The sequence below is a fragment of the Lissotriton vulgaris genome, chromosome 3_1 (genome assembly GCF_964263255.1).
Source record: "Lissotriton vulgaris chromosome 3_1, aLisVul1.2, whole genome shotgun sequence".
Taxonomy (NCBI): domain Eukaryota; kingdom Metazoa; phylum Chordata; class Amphibia; order Caudata; family Salamandridae; genus Lissotriton; species Lissotriton vulgaris.
Genome location: NC_141689.1, coordinates 428370979 through 428395535, shown reverse-complemented (window position 1 = coordinate 428395535; position 24557 = coordinate 428370979). Strand labels below are relative to the sequence as shown.

At 44.5% G+C, this 24557-nt stretch overlaps 1 protein-coding gene across 1 annotated transcript in view; it reads left to right on the top strand.

Moving 5' to 3' along the window:
- The window catches only part of ANKRD55 (ankyrin repeat domain 55), a 1082889-nt gene that overhangs the window by 528779 nt on the left and 529553 nt on the right, over window positions 1–24557 (top strand). Inside the window, exon 6 of the mRNA XM_086960649.1 lies at window positions 12634–12762. Within this exon, the coding sequence (XP_086816775.1) occupies window positions 12634–12762 (129 nt within the window). The remainder of the gene's footprint in view (window positions 1–12633; window positions 12763–24557) is intronic.

Here is a 24557-nt window from a genome sequence, read left to right as displayed (position 1 = left end):
CTTAGTGTCCAGAGAGCAGGTGGTTCCCCACGCATTCTACCCTGTGATAGCTGCCGACAACTCCCAGAAAGAGTGTGAGGTAGCTCAGGTTTCCTTTGAATGGGGGGGAGTTTCAGGTACTCTTCAGGTTGCTGTAAGGCCCGCCATGCCTGTCGATTGTCTCCTGGGCAATGATTTAGAAGACTCCCTTTGGGCCAAGGTGGAGAGAGAGGCGCACTTGAAAATGTTGGGCGTGCCAGAGTGGGTGTGTGCAACCACTCGTTCGATGACAGCGAGTAAGGGTGCTGATGGGGTCCCGGAGCCTGAAAGTACGGCCCAGGACCCAGCTGTGAGGAGAAGAGGCAGGAGGCGCGGTAAACCGGCCCCCGTAGTTCCCGTGGTCCAGGAGGAGGTAGACCCTGAGGAGGATGCCCTGGAGCCCACAGGGGAACAAATTGCCGAACTGGGAGACCTGCCCGAGCTGACCCACTGGCAGCAGGATGGGGGTCCCTCCAGGGAGGAATTCTGTGCGGAACAGAAGGAGTGCCCTTCTCTTGTGGGCATGAGGCAGCAGGCCTCAGCCCAATCCTCAGGTGATCAGTCAGGGTCACATTTTGTGTACTGGGAGAACGACCTCCTGTATAGCGAGCCTAAGGCTGCTGAGCCTGGGTCAGCCCGTGTGCTGGTGATACCCAGCGCTTCAGAGCCTTCCTACTGGGTTTGGCTCATGACGTTCCGTTAGCTGGACATCTGGGGCAGGACAAGACCTATGACAGGCTTGTCACCCATTTTTATTGGCCTCAGATGCGTAGGGATGTAGACATCCATTGCAAGACTTATCGCACTTGCCAGGCAAGTGGGAAAAGCGGAAGGAAGCAGAAGGCTCCCCTCCAACCTTTTCCAGTGGTCAGTACCCCCTTTGACCGGGTGGGTATTGACATTGTTGGGCCCCTGGACCCCAAGACAGCCCTGGGCAACAGGTTCATCCTGGTCTTGGTGGACCATGCCACACGGTACCCGGAAGCCATCCCTCTCAGAACAGTGACAGCCCCCGTGGTGGGACGGGCACTGATGGGTGTTTTCTCCCGGATGGGGTTCCCCAGAGAGGTGGTGTCGGACCGAGGCACCAACTTCATTTCAAACTATATGAAGTCTCTGTGGAAGGAGTGTGGGGTAACCTACAAGTTCACCACTCCTTACCACCCTCAAGGAAATGGGCTGGTTGAGAGATTCAACCGGACCCTGAAAGGCATGATCATGGGTCTTGAAGAACCAATGAGGCGGAAATGGGACGTCCTCTTGCCATGCCTGTTGTTTGCTTACCGAGAGGTGCAGCAGAAGTCTCTAGGGTTCAGCCCCTTTGAGCTCTTATACGGTCACCCGGTAAGAGGGCCTTTGAGTTTGGTCAAGGAAGGCTGGGAGCAATCTTCCAGGAAACCTCCCCAGGATGTATACAGCTACATGCTGGCCTTTCGGAACCAGACTCGGCGCTTCAGAGAACTTGCTCAGGCAAATCTGGAGGCCAGCCAGGAGGAGATGAAGCGTTGGTACGACCGGAATGCCACTCTGGTAGAGCTTCAGCCTGGTCAGGAAGTGTGGGTCATGTCCCCTGTGGAACCTTGTGCGCTCAAGGACAGGTGGACTGGACCGTTTAAGGTTGTGGAGAAGAAGAGCGATGTCACCTACTTGGTGAACTTGAAATCTCCCAGGAACCCCTTGCGGGTCCTGCATGTCAACCGTTTGAAGCCCCACTTAGAGAGGTCCGAAGTGGGCATGCTCCCCTAGCTACAGATGATGGAACGGAGGAGGAGAGTGAGCCTCTTCCTGACCTCCTGTGTGCTAAAGAGCAAGACGGGTCAGTGGATGGTGTGGTCCTCTCTGACACACTGACCCTTGAGCAGAAACAGGATTGTCGCCACCTGTTGGGACAATTCCCGGATCTGTTTTCCTTCGTTCCGGGTGTCACTCATTGGTGTGTCCATGACGTTGACACCGGAGACAGCCCTCCTGTGAAGCACAAGGCTTACAGGGTGACTGACAAGGTCAGAGCGTACATTAAGGAGGAGGTCTCCAAAATGTTCGCGTTAGGGGTGATTGAGTCCTCCAGCAGTCCTTGGGCCAGCCCAGCGGTCTTGGTCCCGAAGGCTGCAACGCCTGGTGCTTCACCAGAACTCCGGTTCTGCGTGGATTACCGAGGACTCAATTCGGTCACGAAGACCGACGCGCACCCCATCCCCAGAGCTGATGAGCTCATCGATCGGTTGGGGGCTGCCCGGTACCTTAGTACTTTTGATCTAACGTCTGGGTACTGGCAGATCGCCTTGACTGATGGGGCAAAAGAGAGGTCCGCATTCTCCACACCAGATGGGCTATACCAGTTCTGGGTGATGCCCTTTGGGATGAAGAATGCCCCTGCCACCTTCCAGAGGTTGGTCAACCAGGTCTTGGCTGGACTGGAGGATTTCAGTGCCGCCTACCTGGACGGCATCGCAGTGTTCAGCGCCAGCTGGGAGGAACACTTGCGCCACCTCCAGGAAGTGTTGTTGGCCCTGCGCAGAGCAGGCCTCACAATCAAAGCCAGTAAGTGCCAGATTGGGCAGGGTTCGGTGGTGTACTTGGGGCACCAAGTAGGGAGCGGCAAGGTTGCCCCCCTGCAACCCAAGATTGATACCATCCTGGTTTGGGCGCCGCCCAAAACCCAAACGCAGGTGAGAGCCTTCTTAGGACTCACAGGTTATTACAGGAGGTTTGTCAAGGATTACGGTAACATTGTGCACCCCTTGACTTCGCTGACTTCCAGGAAGCAGCCACGAAACGTGATCTGGACTGATGCCTGTCAAACGGCCTTTGACACCCTGAAAACTGCAATGTGCACAGCACCTATACTCCAGGCACCCGACTTTTCGAAAGAATTTATTGTCCAGACGGACGCTTCAGAGCATGGCGTGGGGGCTGTTCTAGCTCAGGTGAATGAAGAGGGCCGAGACTTGCCGGTAGCCTTCATCAGTCGGAGGTTACTTCCCAGGGAAACGAGGTGGAGTGCGATAGAGAGAGAAGCATTTGCTGTGGTCTGGGCGCTGAAGAAGCTAAGACCCTACCTGTTTGGGACTCACTTCCGGGTTCAGACAGACCACAGGCCCCTCAGATGGTTGATGCAGATGAGGGGTGAGAATCCGAAACTGTTGAGGTGGTCCATTTCCCTACGGGGGATGGACTTTACGGTGGAACACCGCCCTGGTACAGATCACGCCAATGCTGATGGTCTGTCCAGATTTTTCCGCCTTAGTGATGAGGACTCCCTAGGTCAAGGGTAGTTCTCCCCACATTTCAGCTGGAGGGGACACGTGTTAGACCTGACATCATTGGCTTGAGTCTCTCCTCCATTTTTTCTGTTTGCCTCCACTGTTTTACGATGTTTTGCTGGTATATGCTTTGGGCGCTGTGCCATGGCTGATCCGTGCCACAGCGCAAGTGCTCCCGATGTAAATTGATGTATCTATTGTATCCATGTTTGGCTTATTTGGTTTACTGTCAGTCCCTAGTCTAGAGCACCACGAGTGCCGGGGCTTGTAAATACAAATGCCGCTCGTGGGCTTGCAGCACGTGTTTTGCCACCCACAGGAGCGGCCTCGTAAAAGAATGTCTACGGGTCGGTCATTGCGAGACCCACGTGCAGCCTAGTGCTGTCACGCAGGCTGCGCAAGTATACCTACTTGCCAGCCCCTCCAACCTTCCCTTGACTTCATGTTAGTCACCCCTATGGTAGGCCCACGGGCAGGGTGCATTGTAAGTATGAGGTAGGACACGCCTGACCAAGTTGGCATGTCCTAATAGTGAATTACAGCCATCTTCGTTCTTCACTATTGCGAGGTAGCCTGCTCTCTATTAGTTAGAATGGGCCGCCGGGATTATTAATGCTATGATCCTAGCTGGCTCGGGGAGCATGGTGCAATGTCGAGTTTGGTATCCCTGAACTCAGGGGTTAATTACGCATCCGTTGGTGTGGATGGTTTTTGGACTCTGGGTTCGAAAATAGCACTTTTAGAAAGTGTCTATTTTCTTGTCTAACCATATCTGGTTTCTGCTGGTCTTGCGTGAGTGTGACAGGAGCTGGGTGGCTCCACAGGTCTGGATGAGTCAGTGTGGGATGAGTGGGACATTTGCGTTGAGAGTAGGGGGAGAGTAGTTGCTGATAGCCTGCCCTGCCTGATACAGTGCTGGCTCCACCTCCTGCCAAGCGGCTGATGGCTCTGTGCCTGCCATGGACGATCCTAGCCCCACCTCCTGCCAGGAGGCCGATAGCTCTGCTCCTGCCAGTGTCAATGCTGGCTCCACCGCCTGCTGGGCATCTGAGGACCCAGCCCTGCTCAGTGAATAGGCCAGGTGCTTCTGCCTGGCTCCACCCACAACAGACCCAGGATATTGGGAAATTCCCCGGTATGGACAAAGGGATCAAAGCCGAAAAGGGGTATAAGAGAAGGACCCCTGAACCGTGAAATCAGATCACTTCTGACAAGGAACCCTGTAACCAAGGACAAGAGGCCTGCTGATCTGAGGACTTGCCTACCCCTTCTTCCAGTGTGCTGTTTGCTGGGGGGAATCCTGCAGTGCTTCTTTATTTTTGCCAAGGAACCAGGAGAGAGGAACTGTGTGTGTACTCTCACGCTTGCTAAGAAAATCTCCAAGGACTGGAAGAGTGCCAGTCTCCTGCTGAAGTCACAGGGCTAAAGGACTTCATCTGCTTAACGTGCTATTTGCTGGAATCATGAATCCAGCACCTCTGAAAGAACCAGCAATCTCGACGCCGACGGACGTCGCCAAATTCAGCTCGACGCAGTGGGTAACGGCCCCAGTGTCCCGCTTCCTCGACCACCGGCCGCCGGGCCCGACCGACGCCAGCAGCAACGCCAGTGAGTGGGAGTACGGCTCTAGCTCCAAGGGACCTCGTGTCTGCACCGCTGCTGATCGCATCAACTGTGTGCCCTCTCGACGCCGTGAGCGCTGCTCACTCTGTGCAACCGCATCATCGACGACGCCTGCTGAGGCCTGATCGACACCGAAGACGCGACGCCGGATTGCTCGACGCCGCTGATCATCGTGTGCTTCATTTTCCTAAAGGTACTGTGTTGTTGGAGGTCCGTGTGACTCCGGGCTCGACGTAGCGCTCCTCGCAGTCGACGCCGAACGTTTGGATTAACTTTGCCTCGACGTCGTGTAGCCCCCGTGTGGGTTACCCTGTTGCTAGGAACTGTATTGCCAAGAAGAAGATTTGCTTTGATACTAAAGACTTTTGTGCTAAAGAAGAAACTACCTTTGAACTATCCCTTTTTCCTTCCCAGAGTATTTATTAAGATTGTGTACAGTTTTGTCGTTATTTGGTCTTGTGCTAAGCCTTATAAAAAAATACTAATTTTTATAATACTACTGTGTCGTGTCCATTTGTAGTGTATTCACTTTATTACTGTATGTGGTCATAATTGCTTAACACACAGCCTCTGAGATAAGCCTGTCTGCTCTGCCAAGCTACCAAGGGGGTGAGCAGGGGTTATCGAAGGGTGTGATCCCCTTGCCCTGACTAGAAAAGGTGTGTCCCTATTTGTCAGAAGTGCATACCTCTGCCAACTAGAGACAGCCGGTTCTAACAATATACAATAATTTTACCGTAGGATAGCGAAAGGGTTACATTTACTGTAACAACTCCAGTGAGTGAAACAGTAGGGAAAGCATTGGATAGCGTAGGGGTAAAAATTACTATTCCCACTCCAGCGAGTGCAACAGTAGGGAAAGCGTTGGATAGCGTAGGGGTAAAAAATACTATTCCCACTCCAGAGAGTGCAACAGTAGGGAAAGCGTTGGATAGCGTAGGGGTAAAAGTTACTATTCCCACTCCAGAGAGTGCAACAGTAGGTAAAGTGTTGGATAGCGTAGGTGTAAAAATTACTATTCCCACTCCAGAGAGTGCAACAGTAGGGAAAGTGTTGGATAGCCTAGGGGTAAAAATTACTATTCCTACTCCAAAGAATGCAACAGTAGGGAAAGCGTTGGATAGTGTAGAGATAAAAATTACTATTCCCACTCCAGTGAGTGCAGCAGTCGGGAAAGTGTTGGATAGTGTAGGGGTTAAATTTACTATTCCAACTCCAGTGAGTGCAACAGTAGGGAAAGCGTCGGATAGCTTAGGGGTAAAAATTACTATTCCAGCTCCAGAGAGCGCAACAGTAGGGAAAGCGTTGGACAGCGTAGGGGTAAAAATTACTATTCTCACTCCAGAGGGTGCAACAGTAGGGAAAGCGTTGGATAGCGTAGAGGTAAAAATTACTATTCCCACTCCAGAGAGTGCAAAAGTAGGGAAAGCGTTGGATAGCGTAGTGGTAAAAATTACTATTCCCACTCCAGCGAGTGCAACAGTAGGGAAAACATTGGATAGCGTAGAGGTAAAAATTACTATTACCACTCCAGAGAGTGCAACAGTAGGGAAAGTGTTGGATAGCGTAGAGGTAAAAATAACTATTCCCACTCCAGTGAGTGCAACAGTAGGGAAGGCGTTGGATAGCGTAGGGGTTTGAATTACTATTCCAACTCCAGTGAGAGTAACAGTAGGGTAAGCGTTGGATAGCGTAGGGGTAAAAATTACTATTCCAACTCCAGAGAGTGCAACAGTAGGGAAAACATTGGATAGTGTAGAGATAAAAATTACTATTCCCACTCCAGTGAGTGCAGCAGTCGGGAAAGTGTTGGATAGTGTAGGGGTTAAATTTACTATTCCAACTCCAGTGAGTGCAACAGTAGGGAAAGCGTTGGATAGCTTAGGGGTAAAAATTACTATTCCAGCTCCAGAGAGCGCAACAGTAGGGAAAGCGTTGGATAGCGTAGGGGTAAAAATTACTATTCTCACTCCAGAGGGTGCAACAGTAGGGAAAGCGTTGGATAGCGTAGAGGTAAAAATTACTATTCCCACTCCAGAGAGTGCAAAAGTAGGGAAAGCGTTGGATAGCGTAGTGGTAAAAATTACTATTCCCACTCCAGCGAGTGCAACAGTAGGGAAAACATTGGATAGCGTAGAGGTAAAAATTACTATTACCACTCCAGAGAGTGCAACAGTAGGGAAAGTGTTGGATAGCGTAGAGGTAAAAATAACTATTCCCACTCCAGTGAGTGCAACAGTAGGGAAGGCGTTGGATAGCGTAGGGGTTTGAATTACTATTCCAACTCCAGTGAGAGTAACAGTAGGGTAAGCGTTGGATAGCGTAGGGGTAAAAATTACTATTCCAACTCCAGAGAGTGCAACAGTAGGGAAAACATTGGATAGCGTAGGGGTAAAAATGACTATTCCCACTCCAGAGAGTGCAACAGTAGGGAAAGCGTTGGATAGCGTAGGGGTAAAAATTACTATTCCCACTCCAGTGAGTGCAACAGTAGGGAAAGCGTTGGATAGCGTAGGGGTAAAAATTACTATTCCCACTCCAGTGAGTGCAACAGTAGGGAAAGCGTTGGAGAGCGTAGAGGTAAAAATTAATATTCCAACTACAGTGAGTGAAATAGTAGGGCAATTAAATACTTCTTATTTAAATATAAATAATACAAATAGTAACACCAATTACAAATTAATGTAAATATTTTACAAATGTGTAAAATATATTAAATAATCAATTTAAAATACAAATAAAAATTCTTTAGTAATAAAAATAACCCACTAATACTAATTATTTACCTAATAATAATAACATAATTAACAATTTAAAAGTATTTTGAAAAATTAACTCAATACATTTTTTATTCAAAAATGTAATTACTTATAATTAAATTACTTCACAATCTATTCCCCTAAAAACACACAACCCACTACAGAAATTAATTTAATAAAAGTAACATAATTATCGATTAATCAATTACATTCAATTACAAAATATATTTTAATGAATTAAAAATTAATAATTCATTTACAATTAATTCTAAATAAATACCATTAATTAAAATAACATATTTAAATAATTATAATTAAATTGCTTCCCACCCTATTCCCCTATAAACCCACAACCCGCCACATAAAACAATTAATAACCTTAACATATTTATCAATTAATCAATTAAAATAATTACCAATTATATTTTAATTAATTGCCAATTAATAATTAATTAACATTGAATTCTAAATAAATATGCAAAAATTAAATTACATATTTAATTATTTATAATAAAATTACTTCCCACCCTATTCCCCTATAAACCCACAACCCGCTACATAAAACAAATTAATAATATTAACATATTTATTAATTAATCAATTAAAATTAATTACCAACTATATTTTAATTAATTGCCAATTAATAGTTATTAATTAATTCTAAATAAATACCCAAAAATTAAATTACATATTTAATTAATTTTAATAAAATTACTTCCCACCCTATTCCCCTATAAACCCATAACCCGCTACATAAAATAAATGAATAACATTAACTTATTTATCGATTAATCAATTAAAATTAATTACCAATTATATTTTAATTAATAGCCAATTTTTAATTCATTAACAAATAATTCTAAATAAATACCAATAACTAAAAGAACATATTTAATTTATTATAATTAATTTACTTCCCACCCTATTCCCCTATAAACCCGCAACCCGCTACAGAAAATAAATTACAAAAAATAAAATATTTATCAATTAATCAATTAAAATTAATTACCAACTATATTTTAATTAATTGCCAATTAATAATTAATTAACAAATAATTCTAAATAAATACCCAAAAAATAAATTACATATTTAATTAATTTTTATAAAATTACTTCCCACCCTATTCCCCTATAAATCCACAACCAGCTACATAAAATAAATGAATAACATTAACTTATTTATCGATTAATCAATTAAAATTAATTACCAATTATATTTTAATTAATAGCCAATTTTTAATTAATTAACAAATAATTCTAACTAAATGCCAATAAATAAAATAACATATGTAATTAATTATAATTAAATTACTTCCCACCCTATTCCCCTATAAACCCACAACCCGCTACAGAATTATATTATACAAAATTTAAACATTATTATTAACTTACCTTAAATTCGATATTTTTGTTGTCTATATTCTGTCTAGTCGATATTATGTCCATTCTATGTTTTTGATTCGATATTATTGCTATTCTAGTCAATATTAAGTTTTTTCTAGTTAATATTTTTGTAGTCTATATTATGTCTAGTCGATATTATGTCTATTCTATATTTTTGACTCGATATTATGTCTAGTCGAAATTAAAAACTCGATATTTTGACTAGTTACCGATGATTCAAATAGGCCACCGTCACCGAGTTGTCCGACCGAACCAACACATGCTGGCACACCAGAAGGAGCCGAAACCCCCGGATAGCCCGACACACAGCAGACAACTCCTGCCAGTTCGAAGACCGACGACCCTCCAGGAGGGACCACCGACCCTGAAGGCACTCCGACCCCAAAGTCGCCCCCCCAGCCCAGAGCGCTGGCATCCGTCGTAAGGACCACCGGAGGAGGACACTGCAGAGGCAAGCCCTTGTTCAGATTTGACGACAGAGACCACCAACGCAGGGCAGGAAGAATTGAAAGAGACACACGAACCAAAAGGGACAAGTCCCCGGACAGGGGATTCCACCGATCCAGCAGGTAAGACCACAGAGGACGAAGATGGAAACGCGCCCAAGGCACGTGAACACAGAGGCCGCCATTAGCCCCAGAAGGCGAAACCACAGACAGACCCGGAAGGAACAACCCACCAGAACCGATGAGCCAGGGAACACAGGGTCACAGCACGAGCCACCGGCAGGAAGACCCGATTCAAATCCGTGCGGAAACGGGCCCCTATGAACTGCAAATCCTGAGACGGCAGAAGCTGGCATTTGGGGAGATTCAACAGGAACCCATGGTCCCTCAAAGCAGCACACATCAACCTCTGATCTCTCAACAACCGATCCGCGGAGGGAGCATGCAGGAGCCAATCGTCCAGATATGGATAAACCATCATCCCCTGGAGGTGCAAGAAAGCCACCAAGGGGGCCACCACCTTGGTAAACACCCTCGGAGCCAACCTCAGGCCGAAGAGAAGAACCATGAACTGGTAATGCACCCCCAGAACACAAAACCTCAGGAAAGGACGAGAAAGAGGATGGACAGGCACGTGATAATGGCATGCTGGAGATCCAGAGAGCACATGAAATGACCCCGGAGAACCAGAGGAATCACCCGCTGAAGGGTCTCCATTTTGAACGGAATCCACATCACATACTTGTTCAGGGCTTTGAGATCCAGAACAATACAAAACCCCCCAGTCACATTGGGCACCATGAAAAATGATGGAGTAAAACCCCCGACCCAGCTCCCCTGGAGGAACCACCTGCACCGCCCCCTTGTCCAACAGAGACCGGGTCTCCAGAGACAGCTCCGTTCGTTTGGACGGGCAGGATGGCCAAGTAGTCGGACGGACCCCCGAGTCTGGAGGAGGGCTGGAAAACTCCACAAGGTACCCCAAGCGGATCACGTCCAGGACCCATAAGTCTGAACAGGAGGACATCCAGGCCGGAAGAAAGAACCAAAGCCGACCACCTACCAAGGATCCGACCTCGGACCCCAGATAGTCAGGAACGAGGTTTAGCAGGAGGGGACTTCGCCCTCTTGTCCCGACCCAGACCAGGCTGAAAACGACCACGGCCCCTGGAAAACTGCCTGCGAGAAGAGGGCCGAAAAAAAGAGAGGGAGGGGCGTACCAGCATTCCTGCTTTCTTTTTTCTGTCTTGGAGATGGTTAATCTCACATTTTAGTATGAAGGGAACGAGGACAGGAGGGACCTGGGGGTAATGTAGGTAAACACATTTGCATGTTCATTAATTTGTATTACATTTCATGGCCAACTGCATAGATAGGTTTGGTGAACTCTGTATCTACAGCTATTAGGTGGTTGTATTTTGCTGTTACCTGCAGTCTTGTGATACTTTATATTTAATTGTTGTGCCCCGTTTTCACTCCCCAGTGCATCTGTAGCTGTGTGTTTGCAGATCCCACATTTCGTAGCACTGGTGTAGTCTGTGAATATGAAGAGACTGGACATGGGAACCTGCTGTAGTCTCCGTGTGCTGTGCATGCTTAGCTGTTGTGCTGGAGCAATGGTGGCCACAGCTTCCATATTAAAGGTGATAGATATATTTACGGCCTGGAGTGGGGCAGGCGTCTCAACGCCCATGCATAGGTACACGTCTATACATGATCCAGCGTAGGTTTACCAATCCAGAGTCAGATTAATGAACACATGCAGCAGGAGTCGCACAGGTAGGTGTTCAGGAGTAAGTGCTTTCGAAGTGCCAGTGCTAGGCTGCCTGCACATTAGGGTGGTGGCATAATAAACGTCAATACAGTGTATCATGTACATTTTGAACATGCTGTTATTGTCCTCCTCTTTTGCTTTGTTTCTCTCAGTGTCATTGTGCCAGTAGCCCATTGTCCCTCTCATTAAAAAGCTGAAAAGATCATGCAGTTTCATTCTGATATGAAATATATTCTTGTTCCGTTTTTGGCTGTGCTCTCTTTTAGTCCTCCTCAATATATTCATATGTAATTTTTTCCATAAGGGCATTTGAATTCGTTCCAACAGTTTTTATTGTTATTAAAATATGCCAAAAGTGGCAATGTTGCAAACCGCATCACTACAATTCACCTTCTAACACATCTAAGATCCCTAATGGAAGCCTCCCACTACATGGCTTAAACCACTTGGAAGACCTTCCCTAAAGCTGTTGGGAACTGAATCCTTCAAAACTCATTTGCCAAAAAGCAAAACGACAGAATTACTATCTACACTCTATTTAAAATGCATAATGTGTAGTGTGCTGTAGTTTCACAGACGATGGGCCCGATTCACAGAATGAACTTAAGACTCAATCCTAAACTTACTACTATTTTGGTATTCACAGAATGCACTTAATACTTTTGGCATTCACAGAATGCACTCACTACTTTTGGTATTCACAGAATAAACTTACTACTTTTGGTATTCACAGAAGTTAGGAATTTGTCTTAAGTTTGTCTTAAGACAGACTTAAGACAGACTTAAGACAGGATTGTGTCTTAAGTCTGTTTTAAGTCTGTCTTAAGTCTATCTCAAGTTTTTCTTAAGTCTGTCTTGAGTTTGTCTTAAGACAAACTTAAGACAAAATCCTAACTTCTGTGAATTCCAAAAGTAGTAAGTGCATTCTGTGAATACCAAAATAGTAGTTAGTTTAGTATTGAGTCTTAAGTTCGTTCTGTGAATCGGGCCCAGTGTCTTTGTTTCTTTCAAATCTTTAGAATACCGTTATTTGTGTTAGATTCTAATGATTGGCAGCTGCCAATCAAGTAAAAGCCCCTCACTGTCCTTTGGATAAGTTGTGGAGAAACATCTAATTAATCCTCCTCCAGGAGAGAACCATCAAGACAAACTCAGTGCACAACTCAGCAGCAATCACACCCCTTTGCAAGATGAAAGTTATAAGAGCCAAGATGTATTTTGTCTTGTTAGACACCCGGGAGTAAACTAGAGAAAGATTAGCATTTTAACTAATTTCACCTACTCACCCAACAGAAAGCCTTGTTCCTTATAGTGAGCTAATCTGATTTTGTTGTTAACATTTCTAGGGAATGACGTCGCTTCACTGGTCTGCTTTCCATAACCGCCCTACCCATGCACAAATATTACTGCAGAAGGGGGCAGACCCAACTCTTGTCGACAAAGACTTTAAAACAGCTCTTCACTGGGCAGTGCAGGTAAGGATCTCAGAGCGAAACCGAGCTCCACACTTTCTCTTTTCATTTTCATCATTGCGAATGTAGAATTCACAACATCTCGGCAATTGCTGCCTCCCGCCCACAAAGCTTCAGCTGCAGACTGCAGTCATTGTGCGTCCTGCTGGTATGACTGTGTACGTTTTAAGCTGATAAGCACCTTTACGTGCTTTATTGTTCTGGGAATGAGGCAATGGCTGCAGTCATTTTGAGAGAATTGCCATCATTTCGACTGGCAGAGGGTAAAAGCAAAATAATTGGCACAGCCTTTATTCATGTTGAATTATTCCTTGCACAACGACTGTCCATGCCGCACTGCAGGGCTACAGCATGACTCATCAGACCGCTACTTATCTGGTACTGACCACCATCAGAGGAGCAAACTGAAACACCACAGCTTGATAGCAAGTTCATTTTATTCTAAGCGCTAGCCGGAAAGGCTTTTGCTTGACTTCAAACTGTGAGCAAAACCATGAATCCTTGTTCTCAAACGAGGGCCCAGATTTACAAATAGGTTGCGTTGGGTTTCTGTTATTTTTTTCAATGCAAACCGGCCGCAAAGTGTAGTGGTGGGGTTTACATTCCAGTGCTAATCTCAATTTCCCTTGGATTGTGACTAAGAGTAATTTAAAGCTATTCAATGGGCTGCCTTTCAATGTTTTGCGTCAAAGGGGCGTTCTGTGGTTGGTGCATGGGCGTTCCCATGCGACTAGCCATGGGTTTTGACACAAATTCCTATCTAAAAAAATTTAAGACAGGGATGTGCCCCAAAAGGTGCTCTTCCTTGAGGATAAGTGTGTTCATTTGTCCTTGTTTTCCCTCTTTATGTGTGTGCTGCATTCTACAGCACGCAAACAAAGTGAGAAACGCCTTAAAGAATAGTGGGGCATATTACCAAGCATAAGCGAAAAATATCGCTAAGCTTGGTTAGCGGCCAAAATTATATCGCAGAGCTTCGTCTATTTTTTTCGCTTAGGAGCCTTGATTTTATGAAGGTTTGTCTCCTAAGCGATAAAAATCAGCCGAAATGCATGAGTATCGCTGAAAAGTCAGCAATATTCATGCAATACCGAGCAAATGCTCTTAGCCATGTTATCCACCTACCATTGGATAACATGGCTAAGAATTTTTCTGGGCAGGCGTTAGCTTTTGGAGATAATCGCGCTTAGCGCGATTATTTCCAAAAGTTGGTAATAGGGGATAGCGATGTTAGCTACTGTTTCCAGTCGCAACATCTTGGCACGCCCACTTTGCATGTCATTAGCGATAATTATCGCTGACATGCAAAGTGGGCCCCTAAATGCCCGCTATCGCCTATTAGCTGTCGCTAACTAGTGTTAGCGACAGCTAGTTAATAGGGCAATTAAATTATCGCTACTTTAGCGGGAAAAATTCCTGCTAAAGCGGCGATAAGGCCCTTGGTAATATGCCCCAGTATGTATACGGGAAGAGACCCCCTTCCCGTACAAAAACGATGCTTATCACAATGCAGACACCCTTACACTGTGGCGCAAAAGTGTCCACATTGGCGCATGTCAGCCAAAATTGCGCTAGCACATTGAGAGAACAGAACAGTGCCACATCTTAGTTGATATGGTGCTGTTCTGCTGTCTCCAGTTCATACAACGCAGCACAGCAGCTTTATTTGGTGCAATGCATTGCATGATTATTTAGTAAATCTGGGCTGAGGTTTGCTTTCGTGCTGTAGAATAGGCTATTTCATAAATCTGCTCTTATTATGTAACATCAGAGTGTTCCAATTCATTTTCGAAAGGCTCTTTGCAGATGCACATTTTCCATATATTATCACAAAGGGCAAAATTAGCAAAGGATTTTTCCTGGTTCAAATCAGGTATGTCTCTGGGCAAAGATATATCTGACACAAATGGTATTAGCACAGTTTTCAAAGGTGATACCTGGCGAGTCTTGTTTGAGCTCCAAAAACTGCATAGTGAGTAAATAAATAAAGGCATTGTTAATCAATACAAGTGAGGTATAGGTTTGTGCGTAACATACTCGTATGCTTCATATAAACGTAGTTTGTTTGCCTGTTTTAAATTTAAGGACATTCTTAGAGGTGTGTAAGGAGAGCGGTTAGTGAGGTCTTTTTCATATGTGGTGAGCACCCACTCACTCTTAAGTTAGGGAGTCCCTTGTCACAAATATTTATAAACTGTATGCAAGTCAAGTCAAGTCAAAAAGATCTTTATTTCGGCGGTGCGCCATAAAAGAGAACAGTGATTTGGTAAAAAACAGTACAATGGAAAAACAGATGACAATATGAGTTTGTTGTATAAATAACAGTTTCAGCAAAATTTGGCAACATAAGCTACTATTCAAATTTCATAATTGTTGGCCGCAGTTAAGATTATTAAAACTATAAAGAATTTCAAAAGACAGTTTAAAAACATATAATAAGGGCCGTATGCCACGGGCTAAAAGTGCAGGCTTAGGTTCGTTCAATTAATAGCCTGCGCTTAAACCACATAGCAGCCAGAAATTTTGAAACAGCAAATACTATAGGTCCAGTTGTGTCAGTTTTTAGTATTCTAAATGCCTGCATGCATCTTCATAAGCCTAGGTTTTTGCATAGGGGAACAAGCCAGTGATTCCTGGCCTTGAGATAGCCTGGGCAAAAAAACAACACATGCAGCTCATTGTCAGTATCATGTTTACAAGCTGGACAAATGCTCGGGGCAGAGGGTGACCACTTGCAGGTGACAGCTCGCAGAGGTAGGACACCATGCCTCCACTGAACATATAGTTTTTTTGCCAAAAGGGGATAGATGTCATCTAGGTATTGCTCAAATAGATAGCGATCTTTGACCAAGAGGAAGGAGGCTGTTATGAAGCCGATTAGTGGATTACATTGAGCAGCGATAAGTCTATCTGCGCGAAATGCATTCGTAAGCTGGAAGCGTGAGACTTTTTTGGACCCTCGTTCTGGATCGGACCAAAACTCAGGAAGTTCTAACTTTCCAGATTCTTTCCTTATATAGGCAATCCAGGGAAGTTTCCCGGAGCCAGGAAAGGACAGAATCTCCTTGAGCTCTTCTCTATATTATAGCAGCTCCGGGGTTACCCAGAGTCTGCGCCAGAATCTCAAGGGTTTGAGTGCTAGTTCTTCATTAATTGGTCTGATGCCCAGGTCAAGCCTTAGTGGAAAAAGTGGTGTGCTAGATGGTAATGCTATTAGTCCTCTTAAAAATATATTTTCAGTCCTAATAATTTCAGGCCTGGGAGAGTAACCCCACAGTTCACCCCCATACATAATGGCTCCCCTAGCTTTAGCCTTATAGACCTCAATAGGCGGTCTCAAAGGTTTGATTGTTGCTTTATTAGATAGCTTAAGGAAGCCACCCACACTTGGGCCAATTTTAACTGTGACTTTATTTGGTGTGGGCCCCACGTAAATTTTTTATTTATTGTGACCCCGGGATAATCAAACGTGTTGACCCTTTCCAAAAGTGTCGACGCTAAACTGGGGTTTGCCCTGGTAATTCTTGGAGGATTAAAGATCATAAATTTAGTTTTTAAAGAATTGATCTCCAGGCCTCGAATGGTGCAAAAGTCCTGAAAACCATCCAAGATTCTCTGTACCCACATGGGGGTTTTAGATAGCAAAAGGGTATCGTCGGCGAACATGATTGCCGGTACCCTATTGCCGGCCAACTTTGCGGCATCATTGTGGGGGACTCCATTGAGGTGCTCTATTACTCCGTTGACATAGAGGCAAAACAGGGTCAGTGCAAGGACACAACCCTGCCTTACCCTCCTGTCAACGGGAAATCTAGATGAGAGTAAACCATTCTTTCCACATCTCACTTGGCCAAAATTCATCAAGACAGAAAAAAGGTGCGTGGGAATGCCAAGTTCAAGAAGAACAGCTCAGGGTTTGGCCCTGGGAACAAGGTCAAAGGCGGAACGGAGGTCGACAAATACCATATAGAGGCTGCCACCCTCTATACTCACTGTTTTTTAATATAAGAGTTGTAAGCGAAATATTTGGTCCACAGTGGAGGTATTCTTCCTAAACCCTGCCTGGTAGGGACTAAGAATTGCAAACTCATCCATCCAGTCCTGTATCTGGTCAACAGTGAGTCTTGCAAAAATCTTCTGGGGGACATCAATGAGGCTGATCGGTCTGTAGTTGGATGGGAGCAGAGGAGAGCCCTTTTTAAATATGGGCACTATCTCTGCTCCCAGCCAAGTACAGAGAACCTTCATGCCTCTCAGAATTACATTAAACAGGATCTGAAAATAGGGGCCCCATATCCTCGGCTCCTGCCTAAAGAGATCCCCAGGAAGTTTGTCCAGGCCAGGGGCTTTACCTGAGGGGAGTTCTGAGATGGCACTACATACTTCTTGCACCGTGAACTCAGTCACCTCAGGATGCGATGTTAAAGCTGCCTGAACAACTGGGTCCGGTGTATGATCAATAAGACCCTCGGGAGAGTATAAGGCCCGAAAGTGACCTTCCGAAGCTTCAGGGGCTATGTTCGTTTCTATTGCTGCTTTCAGCTCACCACTGCCATTATTTATTATGGTCCAACATTTACGAAAGTCTCTTGCTGCAAGTGCCAAAGATAGACTAGACTATTTTTCGTGGTCCCATTCTTCCTTGGCGCAATTTATCAGCCACTTATGATACACCCTCCTAGTTTTGATTTTTATTCTGTTGTTTTCTTTTATAGCCTGCAGAAGCTCTCTTTTCGCCTTCCCGCAAGCTGGGTTATACCAGGAGCAGTGGGAAACCCTTTTGGTCCTCCCCGCCACCCGAGGATTAAGTAGCTCAGCCAAATGTAAGAGAACGCCCTTGTTAAGTTCCTCCAACTTAGGTAAATAGTCATCGGATGGAGGTTGGCTAGTTAACAGCGCAATCTCGGTGAACAGGGGAAGAATTGAGCTATAAAGTTCCCCTAGTTGTTCCGGGTGTTCAACTAGTTTATGCCAGCTAAGTCTGCGCCTGTCATTAGAGACGGTCAGATTGCCGTCATTGGCGTCAGAAATTGCATTATTTTGGTCTCCCTGGTTCCGCCCACCGTCCTGACCTCACTGGTACTAGCTCTTTTTCTTACTTTTGCAATTAATCTCACAGGCTTGTCAGCCGTGTTTGTATCAAGCACTTCCCCCTCGGCGCCTGAATGGGCCACCGTCAATCCACCTGATCCAGACAGCTGAATCATTAAATAAGCTTATAGCTGCTGGACCTGGGGGGTCTCTGTGCAGATCCAAGCTATTTCCACCCGCCATTGGGCGCTTTACCAGATTCCAACGTTGCTCAGAGCCCAAACTAGTTCCTATTGGGCCCGGGGGTAGAAATATGACAAGGGGGGGCGACTGTATAGCTGTGTTTGTGCGAGACTGACTCCATTGGCAAATATGAGACACTCTCCGTGTGTCTCTGAAATTAATTAATACACAGTATCCATTAAGATCCTTTACCCTGTTGCCCACCCATGAGACCCTACGAACAAGTAGGATTTCACTAATCACAGTTGGCGGCAAAGGCCTATTTTTATTGAGCCAGTCAGTAACCTTGTTCTTGAGAGAGATGTATGACTCCTCACTCTCATTGTTCAATACAGGGACCCCAGCTAGAACCACCATATAGGGCCTAGATTCAGGTGGTAAATTAATTTGGGTGGGTTTTGAATTACCAGGGCGTTGTGACTGTGTGAGTGTAGTAGTAACATTACTTGGTGCAGGTTTATGCCGTGCATTTAGACCCTGACCAGCGTTGGAATCAACAACTACACGCCCTGTTGTTCCCGTGCCCAATACCACACTACCCTGGCCTTGAGGTTTAGGATCCAATACGGGTAACCCTGCCGGACCTGTAGCAACTGAGTCTCGTGTGTCAGGCCCAGCCAGGCCTGCAGTATTTAAGCCCGTTGGAATGGCTAGTGGGTATTTGTCAACAGCCCTCGCATAATTCACTGGGACCCCCTGAGATGGATTAGAAGCCTTTGTTAATGATAATAGATTGCTTTCAATTGCAGCTAGTCTATCAACAAGAGGAGTCAAAAGATCAGAAAACACAACCCCCACTTCAGTCAAAAAATCATTATTCATAATGGGGATTTGAGCACTTTGTATATCGGTAACCATGGATTCTACATCAATTGGAGCTTGTGCACAGGCTTCCCGAGTTTCCAAGGATTGTAGCTCCGATTGATCCAGCCTTCTTCTCTTTGATTTAGTAGAACATCTTTTCATGCAGTTACCAATACCCCGTTTCTTTTTGACAGCACCTTGGGGTTTTGGTGGGTGTTCTTTACTACTCATTGGAAGGGCAGTCATTGACCTTGTTTTCGGGTAGGAAGATTCAGGTGATGGCCTTTAGCTCTACTACAGGGGCCATCTGATTACTTCCCGAGGCTTTATTCGCCCTATGGGGGGAGGAATTAGTACTTGCCAGGCCCTGATCAAGTGAATTGGCTGGTGAGATGCCATCCCCCAACTGGAAAGAGTGTTCAAGCGCTTCAATAGATAGCCGCCGTTCTGAGACTGCTATCTCTTTTGCAAGAACATTTGACGCTTTTGTAAAAAAGTAGTTCCCAACATACTCCCACCTTTCAAGCTCGTCTTGTCCTTGTTCATCCCCATAGCCATCTCAGACCAACCCTATGTGACCATCTCCAGAGCCAGGGGTTAGAGGATGGGCCCGGTCCGGTCCACTCCGGCCTCGAACAGGCTCAAATGGGCCCGCCCTTGGCCCGGGATTCGCCCGGCGCTCGTCCGCGGGCGTTCCGCTAAGCGGAAGTGGCGAGCGGTAAAATAGCCTCCCTGGCTGTCAAAGGTGCCAGGTGGAGGAGAGAGGGAAGAGAGGGGGGCCTTGCCTGTATACAGGCAATTATTGAGTGCGTGTAGCCCAGCAACTCAACACTGAATATAGTCTTACTAAAATTACTGATGATGTTTTCAGAACAGATTAACATCATAGCATGATCATCTATCATTTTTGAGAGCCTGACATCATTTGGATGCCGGGTTAATCAGAAGTGTCACCTGTTTTATAAGGTAATTTCTCTTCCTGCCTGTGAGTTCCCTTTAAATGCATATTAAGCATTCACAACGTGCTCCCGTTATTTGACATTAAGTTTTTAAAGGCATTTTTTGGCCACATTTTTGTTCATGCCTCATGAACATCATAATCTGTATTCGGCATAGTATTTTAAGAACTCAGTACTCTGACGTAAGCATTGGGCAAAGTGCTAATTTATGAGCATTGGGATAAGACGATACTCATCTTTGGTTTGAGTGTATACGATGCATTTTGGAGGGAGTATTATGATAAAGACTTTATAGCCGATTGGGAAAGGGTATTAGGAAATAAAAATGTTATGGGTATCCTTTGTAATACTCAATTATAGCTTGAGTGATGGCATCAAAGAGCACATGCTGCATCTAGGAGGCATCACAGCAGCTGCATTAATGCATGAAGTTTGTACAATATGATAAGCACTTTACTGCCTGAACAGGTTTAAAAATGTATGTCCTTCAGGACGTAAGGTACAAGGGGATTGTATTCAAGCTGGTTCCTGTGTTTTCCCAAGATCTATAGTGACTGATATTCCTGGGTTCAGCTCATTCTGATTGATCTTAACATGATATTGTTTCAATTATTAACCAAGCTCAGCTTAATTTGATTGTATGTTATATGGCGTTTTTTATGTGTTTTGATGCACATGTAGTGGTTTTAATTACCTATGCATGATAAATAAATACATTTGAATTTGATTATCAAAACTGTTTATGAACTGGATTCCTTCTCCATTCAGCACATGCAAGTTATACCAGATAGATCCACGTGCAAGTGTTCCTGAAAATGTGAGGAAGTGCGCCAGTTACTCCAGTTGACACTAGGGCATGTAGGAAGGATAGACATTTTAGTAACAATATTTAAATGTAAAGGAAATATAAATTCCTTTTTTCAGCATTCCTTTGCACATTTATTAACCCTCTTCATGTATAAGGTGAAGAGGGTTAAGAAATGTGCAAAGGAATGCTGAAAAAATGAATTTCTATTTCTATTTCCTTTTAATTTAAACTCATGTTAAAGGTGAAGAGAGTGCAAAGGCATATTTAGCAAAACAGGCAAAAGATTTCTCTTTTTGTAAATATAGATGACATATACTTGGCACCTCTGGAACACAAATTGTGTGTTTGAGGATTTTAAATAGTGTCATTAATAGTACACACGTCTATGACTTACAGATGCGTGAGAGGATGTAACCTATATGATGAGTAAGGTATTCCTACTTTACTTTCATCAGTTAGGCCCAGTGTGGATGTTTAAGCTATTGGTCGCTGGCTAAGTCCCCATGTGCTGTCTTTCTTCCCTTTCAGTGCCAAACCATTCATGCAAGTTGTGTGTCTTTAGTAGCAATAAAACTGCGTGATACTGAATAAAATGGAAGTATTCTTTATATGAAGTCTGTAAATATTAGTACAGAACTGATTCAAAATCTAATATGTGGGACAGCACAGATCATGCAAATCCATGTGAATAAGCAGCGAATAACTGCTTGGAAAGAAAAAAGAAAGTCAGAGAAAGAGAATTGTGAGGGTGGATGTACCTTAAAATGCTGACACATTTATGCTTAAATAGCATTTGTATGTATGGCTTCCTGCCAAACTTGTGCAGTCTTCGAGAATCCCAGTCCGTCTGCTTGTTCTCTGTAAATGGGTTTGACTCAAACCCTGTTGTCCACGAGAATGAAGGGGGGAAGTAGAACAGAGTAAAAGAGAGAGTGAATGAGAAAGAGAGAGAGAGATGGCTCTCATGTGCTTCTTTGGAATGTCAAGTAGGTTGGCTGGCTCAGTAGGTATCTAGGTTTAGGTTACAGATAAACACATGAATATCATGTGAGTGAATGCCAAGAAGTATCCAATCAGTAAAATCAAGATTTGTAATTCCTTACCAAATTCCTAGGTAGATTGAGCTGTTATTCCACACCCACCAGAATTTAGTTATGGAATTCCTTGACTTCCAGCTGGAGGATGATGTTAGAAAGTGTGTACTGTGACATATAAACATCAACTGTTGCTATTGTAAAATAGTTTAAGGCAATGCATCCTAAGACAATTATGGAAGGGACTGTGCATTTATCTTTCTACAGCACCGTGTACGGTTTGTCCTAGCAACAAGAATCAAAATCCTCCCAATCTGAAATCGGCCCTCCTTAGACAATAAATTGCTCCTTCCCCTCTTCCACCATATCTTATATGATGTGTCTAGCAGCCAGCCATTTGTCTGCTTTTTTATTTTGACAACAATTCATAGAGCATCTTTGCTGTTCGTCTGTAAAAAATACTTCCCTGGCTTGGAGCTACAGATTTTTGTATTCTGGTTCAACCTCCGTGACCTGCTGGATTTGACCCCTTCGCATTGTGATGTCCTTCTCTCGTCTAGGTTTCTGGGTGATAAGCAGGAAACATTTATTGCAATTCTGATTAATTTATTATTATTAAGATCTTAATATTATTAACTAATCAAGCAAAAGCCCCTTCCTTTATTAACAAATACATGTTTTCATTACTTACAAAGACTTTCATGTTAAATCCGAGTATGCTATGAACGTTAACAAAATGCCTAATTTCTCATTGGCAATCAGGCGAGTGGCAGTATGTATTGTAAACATTTATTAGCAGTGTTCTCTATTGCACTGACACAACAGTTTTTTCAGCTGTATGAAAATTCTGTTACATGGGTAGGAATTTTGGAACACAAAAGCAACCACTGTTTTTGTCACAAACCAAGCATATGCTAATAAATAGGACATACTGGACACCCGAGAGAATCTTTAAACTTAATCTCAGTGAGAACCCGACATGCTGGAACTGTAAATCTCACGTCGGCAACCTCGCCCACATGCTCTTCTATTGCCCTACCTTACAAGCATACTGGTTAAGGTTTCCAAATGTATGAGCAATCATTTTAACATAGCCCCTCCAAAGGAATTTTTCTAAATTATACTAGGTGCTCTGGACACTAAGTTCGAATATGTGAATGACCGATACTTGCTAGATCTCATGCTCACTTTAGCCTGTACAGTTATACTGTGTAAAAGGAAAAACTCCAAAGTTTCTTTTAGAATGTGGCAGGAATGGCTATCTTTCCTTAGAGAAGCAGATAATGTCGCACTTCATACATCACCATGTCGTAAATCACACAGGAAATTGTGGAAGTCCCTTGATACCTCTTCCTTCTCACAAGATCCCCCGTGAAAGTCGACCTAAGTCCCAAGACTGTAAGGAATATTGTATGCTACATTTGCGGGGATACTCCTGTACTGCATTGTATTTCATGCCTCCACAACTGCGAAAAATGTACCTGCTTGACACACCTGTACTATATATCGTATCGCATCTGTTTTTGAACTCTCATAGGTGAACTGTGCTTGTTTGCCCACCTGTACGTCACTGCGGGCTCACTGCAACTTTAATAGCTAGGCACTTGAGTAACTTGTAGTTTTCCATTTATTTATCCTGTACTTCTCATGATTTGTACTTATTGTTATCATCATTATTACTATTATTATCACTATGATTTGTCAGTACTTCTCATTTTCGCTCTTATGTTTCCATTATTGTATTGTATTTTTATTAGTTATTTGTTTATTTCTTGAAACTCAATATAAATGATTTGAAATAAAAAACGTTGATTACAAAACTACGTATAGCCTACAGATCTACAAAATAGTGAACAACTGTATTTACTGGTTGACTGGAGTGTGAGCCCTTGTCAAACAGCAACTGCAATATTTGTTAGGGTAAGGCATAAGCAAACCCCAAATTAACCTGAGCTCACCCCCTACTAGCTTGGCACTGAGCAGTCAGGCTTAACTTAAAGGCAATGTGTAAAGTGTTTGTGCTACACTTCAAACAGTAAAACATTGAAAACATGCCACAAAGACAGACACCAGAGGATCATTGGGGGGAACATAGCGGCTGCCGCTTTAACGGCCGCTGGTTTCCGGTCAGCTTTCTCATGACCTGAGTAGAGCTCCCTTCACTCCCCCCCCTCCCCCGCCAGGCCAGCAGGCCACCATACCTGATTTCTGACGGTTTGTCTCGCCTGCTTTCTGTCTGAGGTGTGAGGAGAGCGTGAGAGGCAGCTGCGTCTCCCCTCAATGGTGTTCGAGCAGGGCACTGATTGCGCTGTTCCACCGCCATGGCACCGAGTTCCCTGCTGGGAGGGAGCTGCCGGGAGGCCGCACAGTCGCTGGATTGTGCTTTCCTCTTCCCGGGACATCAGTGGAAGAGTCAACACCTGCATGGGTGTTCCGCATAGATTGGATTGGAATCCTCAAGGGGATTGCTCCTGACCCAGAAGCGGGTAGGACAGACTGTAGGATGGACTGGTGCCTCAAGGGATGACGGCGGTAAGATCTTCCCATTAAGGGAGAGGGCAACATACGGCAACATCTCTGGTAATTGTTTTGGCAATACCAGTGGACAAGCTGATCAAGTTGTTACCATATGTTCTATATCGGACAGCGCTGAAGTGACTCCCTCTGTACCTCCTCTGTCCCCCTCTGTACCTCAGGGAAGGAGGACTGCAAAAGTAGCCAAGGATAGCCAAATAGGGCATAGTTGGGGGTGTGTTTTGCAGCATATGGAGAGGGGGAGGTCTATACAGAATAGAACCTCCTTTGTAACTGGGAAGGTGTGTAGGTACACTCTCCGCACTAGGGGGGGTCTGATGACATCTCTTCAAAGGTTGGAAACCTTGCCCCTTCCTCATTTTGGCTTTGATCTAACTTCCATAA